A 6000-nucleotide genomic window follows, 5' to 3' on the forward strand; every position below is an offset into this window, starting at 1 on the left:
CCTCCTGGTGATGACACTATCCCACTGTCCCCTCCAGGCCCGTCACCCATAAGTGTGCTGCACAAAGACCACGAAGAAGTCGGGTTGCTTACCCTTAACTATCATTCTTCCAGCGGTTATCTGTGCATGCACACAGCCCACCCACTGGCCCTCAGTCCTGGGACCTGTAGGCGATCTCAATGGAACTGAGAGAATGGGCAGGACGTCCTCCCATTGATGCAGAGAATAGGAAGGGAGGGGCTCCTGCTCAGACTAACAGTTAGCGGTAGAAGCTTCCTGACAACCATATGTGTGATGCACAAATGACCACTTGAAGAATGACTGAGGTAAGCAACCTATCTGATTTCCAGTTAAGGAGGAGACGAAGTTGTAAACGCTGTAGGGCCAAACCTAGATTCAAACAGATGTTGTCATTGCAAGCATTGCTATTTAGCCATAGCAATCAGGTAAGTGAAATTTTGGTTACACTCCAGGCTCTTCTCCATGCTACAGCCCCCTATTCTTCCTCAGCTGCCCGTGAGGTTGAGGGACCATAGTAAGATGGGAAAATACATGAGAATCTGGCTGTGTGAGGTGAAATGTCTTTCTGCTCATACAAGGCACCTCTGTATTTGAGACATGTATGCCATTTAAAAGAGAATGCACAGTAGAAGAAATAAGACTCTCAGTAGTTCATTTTTTAGTCCAAGCTGTAATACAAGCTTTAGTGAATGATCAAATACTTTTGTTAAATACATTTATGCTTGTTTGCATTTGGTGTAGAAATACATATTTTGTTGATGCTGCTGTTAAAAAGTTTTAAAAACTGCTCTTTAATAAAAGAGACTAGGCTAGTGCACAAAATGAAACCCAAAACTAAAGTACAAAAACCCAAAATTGTCCATAATCATAAAACATTTTTAAAGGCAGTAAAATATAAAAGGACAGAATAACTCCTATATTAAGAAGTTATGGTGTATTTTTTATAACACACAGAGGATTGTTAAGAATTAAGATTTAATATTATGGTTTAGATCCTAACTTTAAATTTCTTAAATGGAAGGAGGATTATTCTAATGGAAAGACCCATTCTGTGAGCACAAGTTTTTTTCCCCCATGAATCTAAATGTTTTGCATTCATAAAATTACTTTTAGATGTTTAAGTGAGGAGGCAAAGGGCAAGTCATTTTATGGCTAAGCACCACAGAATTGGCGCAATACCTGTTACTTCTTGCATAGTTTAGTACAAATATAATTTGATTGTATTAGTTTTTACTTTAACTTCTGTAGAAACTTTCCACAGGAACAAATCTTTCAATTTTATCGGTTGAAATTCATTCTGATATACAAGCATTGCAGTTAATATTGTACATTGTTTGGTTGTATATTTATTAGCCATTAGCCTATCTCTAGCTTTCATACAAAAACTCCTTAATTGTATGTGTTCTTATAAAGCAGAAAAGATGAAATGTTCAGTTTGAGTTTATAGCTTCCACACATCTGTTCAGCTGCGGCCCCAGAGGGCTTGAACTGACCAGAAAAGTTATATACCATGTTGCTCTATTAAAATAGTTCGTGAGAATATTACTGCAGAGCTCCAGGAAAGGGAGTGCAGAATCTATAAATCCGAAATGGACAAATATGAGTGAAAATAGATTTCAAAGATACTGCCTGTCTTCTGCATATTGTACACTAATATTACACCAAGGGTATTGTATGCCTTGACCTTGTATGACCTGTTATTTGACACTAATTAGTGATAGATAATACCTTTATTAAGGCATAATTTCTGTGTAAAAATGCTCCCTCCAAACAATCATCTAACAGCACAATTCCTTCCAAATATGTAACTTTTTAAATGGGAGTACATATTTAATGTGCAACTAAGGTACCTTCTTATGAACACTGAGCAGATATTCTGTTGAAGTCAGTGGGAACTACCTCTGAGTAATGCAGTGGCATTTTGAATGAATCTATTGATCTCTAGTTAACTGTAGCCTTATTCAGTCATTGTTGCTCTATATTGTATAAAAAGAGAGCAGGGCTATGTTTTCCTGGATTGTTCTAAGGTGCAAAAACTCACTGATTTTTATTTGATTTTTTAGCAATTAAAATTCCATTTTCATTTAAAAATAACATACAGTGGTACCTCGGCTCACGAACTTAATCCGTTCCACGACTCTGGTTGCAACCCAAATTGGTCATGAGCCAAGTCAAATTTCCCCATAAGGTTCAATGTAAATAAGGTTAATCCGTTCTGTTAATCCGTTTTGTGTTTTTTTAATCACAAAAATTTGAAACGAAGTAACAAAGAACAACAAAGATCGCAGCCATCCCCCCTCCCCCTCCAAGCATGACTGCGATTGCACCCGTCTTCCCTGCATGAGTGCGACTGCAGTTGTGACCATCTTCCCACCTCCCCCCCAGAGCACGATTGTGGTCCTCTCCCCCCTGCTCTCAGCACGATCACGATCACACTCGTGCAGGGAAGACGGGCGCGATGTCACCTGATGCAGAGTTTGCGACCTGAGGCAAAATTTTTCTGAAATTTCTATTCGTGACCCTATTTGGTCATGAACTGAGGCATTCATGAGCTGAGGTACCACTGTAATTACCATTAAATATCTTAATAAACGCACACTTCCATTAACTTATTTTTATGGGAATGTGTCTGTCACACTTATGCACATTGATCTATAAATACCTATCAATAAACATGGGTATTCATTTTGGTTTTTCATCTCATGAAAATAGTTCTGTTTGTCCTACCAGTTCTTGCTTTTTCAGAGTTCTGAGCTTCCAGTTTCTGCTTCTCTAACAGGCTGGATAGGATTGCTTTTCTGTGTTTGTGTGATGGTGGTGTTAAGACAGAAAGACAGTGTAGTAAGATGGAGAAAATAAGTTATTTTTAAAAATCGTAAAATATTTTTAAGAGTCTTAAACAGTTTTTTTGGGGAAGGGATGTAAATATTATATTTCTACTGAATAATATGTTAGCATTAAATCTTGATATGAGGTATGCAGTTAATCCCTAAACTGAACCAATGATTCATTGCACAGGTAATGGTAGCAAATAATGAGTGACTTAATCTAAGTTATGCCACAGCAAGTTCCACTTCTGATTTCAGCTGTTAGGCTATTAGCCAAACCATAGGTAGCTGCAAAATGTGTAGGCACCAACATTTTGTGTTATTTGTGGGTTGAACTATATATACTTAATTTGTGATTAGTTCTTAGGCTAACTTGAGATTGTTTACCCACAAACAACCCACAGTATCTGGGTGCACATACCATTCAACAGCCTGGAATCCAGCTGATTGCTGGTTGCATATGCAAAACCACAATGGTTTGTACTTGACACACGTCATGAAATTCTTTGGATTAATTAATTAATCTATGACTTGCCACCATTACATGCAAAGAGGCCTGCTGTCTTTAATCACTGGGCTGGTTTCCCCATAAAGACAAATCATGGTTTAATTAACCCATGGGTTGTTGCCTTACCCAGAGTTGATTCATGATTTGTATGCCAGATGATCAAACAAATCACAGTTTGTTTTCCACATTCATGGATTGTTTGGTTCTGTCCTCCTTGCCTTCTCCTGTATCAGAAGCCCTTGTGACACTGCAGTGTGGGCATGCCTTCATTATGTCAGCTGCCTCTTGTGATTGGTCTGTTCCACATTCTGGGTGTGTAATTCTCTTCTGGGAATGCTTGTACTTTCCTAGTGAAATGTTCTCTTTCTCCCCATTCCCTGCAACCACTTTCCTGTTTGCTGTATTACTTTTCATGGGGTGGAGCTGTACAACTAGAACAGTGTTTTGGACAGGGAAATATGCCTCCTCATTTTTAAAAAGAACAACCCTTTCTTTTGACAGCTGTCAGAAGTGCTCACCAAAAGGGGGTGGGATGTAGGTCTCTCCTTTCAGGATTATCTAGAAACATGGTGAACTGAATAAAGGCTGGAGGGCACTGTCAGGGCAGGGCACTGTCAGGGCAGTGCTTGCAAACTGGAGGATTACACTGTTGACTGTGAGATTAATTGCTTTTCAGTTGACAGTTTATCAACTGACAGCTGTCAAGAGTGTGCAAAGTAACTATATGCAGGCTTGTTTGGTCAACGTCCATGCATAACTACTGTGTTTTGACAGCAGACGTTCACTAAGACATTGGACTGGCAATATCTCAGGCAGCCATAAATGTGCACATGCACAAGCCTGAGGGGAAAAATACAATTTCAAATGCACAAATTTGTGTTGTCCTGTTCAAAAGGCCAATGAGCCAGTGAACTGATGAGCCACTTGGGCATTAGTGGACTAGGTCATCTACTGGCAGTGGCATAAGTGACTTACTGCCACAAAGGAGCCGCTACGTAGGAAGTTGTCTGGGTTTGGATGATATAGCAACTCACCATGGCTAGTTACTCATAATGTTGTGCTGTGCATTGTTTTTCATGGAGTCGTCTCAGTGTAACACAAGTATCTTCAGTTTCAGCTGCATTAAGTGTATAATGAGACTTCAAGCAGGCTGAGTTGGTTAATCTAGTCTTAGTCTGAACATATTTTGCCATTGCACTGTGCAAGAGAGAGCATGGTACTTAAGGGATTATTTATTATAAGAGAGATATTCATAGACTGAATTTTCAGACATGTTCAGAACAGTGCATGTTTTCTGGGGTCACCTCTTTTATTAATTTGCTAAATACAGTAATTCCAAACAGTCTTGGTACAGATTAAAAATGCATATGCTTAGCAGTTTTCTGACTAAACCTACCCACATGGGATACTGTTATTGCAAATAGTTCTTTTTTGTCTAACGTATATTGTCATATTACAACATCCTTCTGTAATAGCGAGATATCATTTTCATTAAAAATGTATGTTTTGCTTTCTAGAACTAAGCTTCTCTTGATGAAAACTAAGCAATTGCATGCTTTGTAAGTGCATATATTTTGCTCTCTGTTAGGACACATGCATAGGTCTACCTGAATTCTCACAAAATGGTTATCCTCTCATTTTTGAAACACTTAAATTTAACCTGAAAGTTGAATTGTATATATCAAGCAGTTTAACAGCAAAATGCCAGAAATGTTTTTCCTTACCAGACTGAACTATAAAGGCACACTGTAATACGGCATTTTGTGTTGCTTATCTACAATAGTCAGTGAAATCTTAACCACTGTCATGCCACAATTGGTTTCAAGCATGTAAGAGTAGTTTTCCTCAAGAAAAGCCTTCATTACTTTACATTTTTAACTCTTCTCTAACTAATTGTTTTGTGTAACAGGTGGAAGATTCAAGAAAGAGATAGTGGTTGATGGACAAAGTTACCTGCTGCTGATAAGAGATGAAGGGGGTCCTCCAGAAGCACAGGTGAGTTAAGTAACTGTGTTCAGTAATTTTAATAAAACTAAAAACTGGTGAGAAATATATTGGATTGGATCCAAACTTTATCTTCCATACATTGAAGAACTCTTTCTACTCACCAAACACTTCTGATACAGTGGAGCTTGATGGCTTTTGCTTCCTCCCTCTGCTGCCTCCTGTGTTACCTCCCACACAGTTCTGGAGGATCCTTCAGCTGTATAGACCAGCTGTTTGGAGCGTGGAAGGGGGCAAGGGGTAGAAGGATGAATTTGCAGAAGCTTCTTTCCCAACACACACCAGTAGGAATCCAAGCCAACATGAAAAAGACTTCCGCCCACCTCCAGCAGCACGCCGCTCCATCGCGCTGCTGGAGGAAAGAGGCGCCGCGTGGGCAAGCGAATGCAAGCAGATGCGTGCAACCACGGCGTCGACGGCAGCCAGCTCCAGCGGCCAGCGCAGGCGCACGCGGCGCCGGAGAGCGCTGCCCGCCGGCCCAGGTGATTGGGCGCGCGCGGTGTGCGACGGGGCGGGACTCGGAGATGCCCTGCGGACTCAAAGCAGCGGCCGCGGCCAGGAGGGAACAGCCCCTCGGGCCGGCGGGCGAAGGGCGGCGACCAAAGGGGGTCACCGCCGTTTGGGGTGCCGTTCGGGGGG

General features: G+C 40.8%; 1 protein-coding gene across 4 annotated transcripts in view; it reads left to right on the forward strand.

Annotated features, from left to right (window-relative positions):
* The window catches only part of AGAP1 (ArfGAP with GTPase domain, ankyrin repeat and PH domain 1), a 497479-nt gene that overhangs the window by 65367 nt on the left and 426112 nt on the right, over positions 1 to 6000 (forward strand). For all 4 annotated transcript variants that reach the window (XM_044431796.1, XM_044431798.1, XM_044431797.1 and 1 more), the window contains one exon: positions 5267 to 5352. In XM_044431796.1, the coding sequence (XP_044287731.1) occupies positions 5267 to 5352 (86 nt within the window). The remainder of the gene's footprint in view (positions 1 to 5266; positions 5353 to 6000) is intronic.

This window comes from Varanus komodoensis, unplaced genomic scaffold (assembly GCF_004798865.1).
Source record: "Varanus komodoensis strain SLA01 unplaced genomic scaffold, ASM479886v1 scaffold23, whole genome shotgun sequence".
Lineage (NCBI taxonomy): Eukaryota > Metazoa > Chordata > Lepidosauria > Squamata > Varanidae > Varanus > Varanus komodoensis.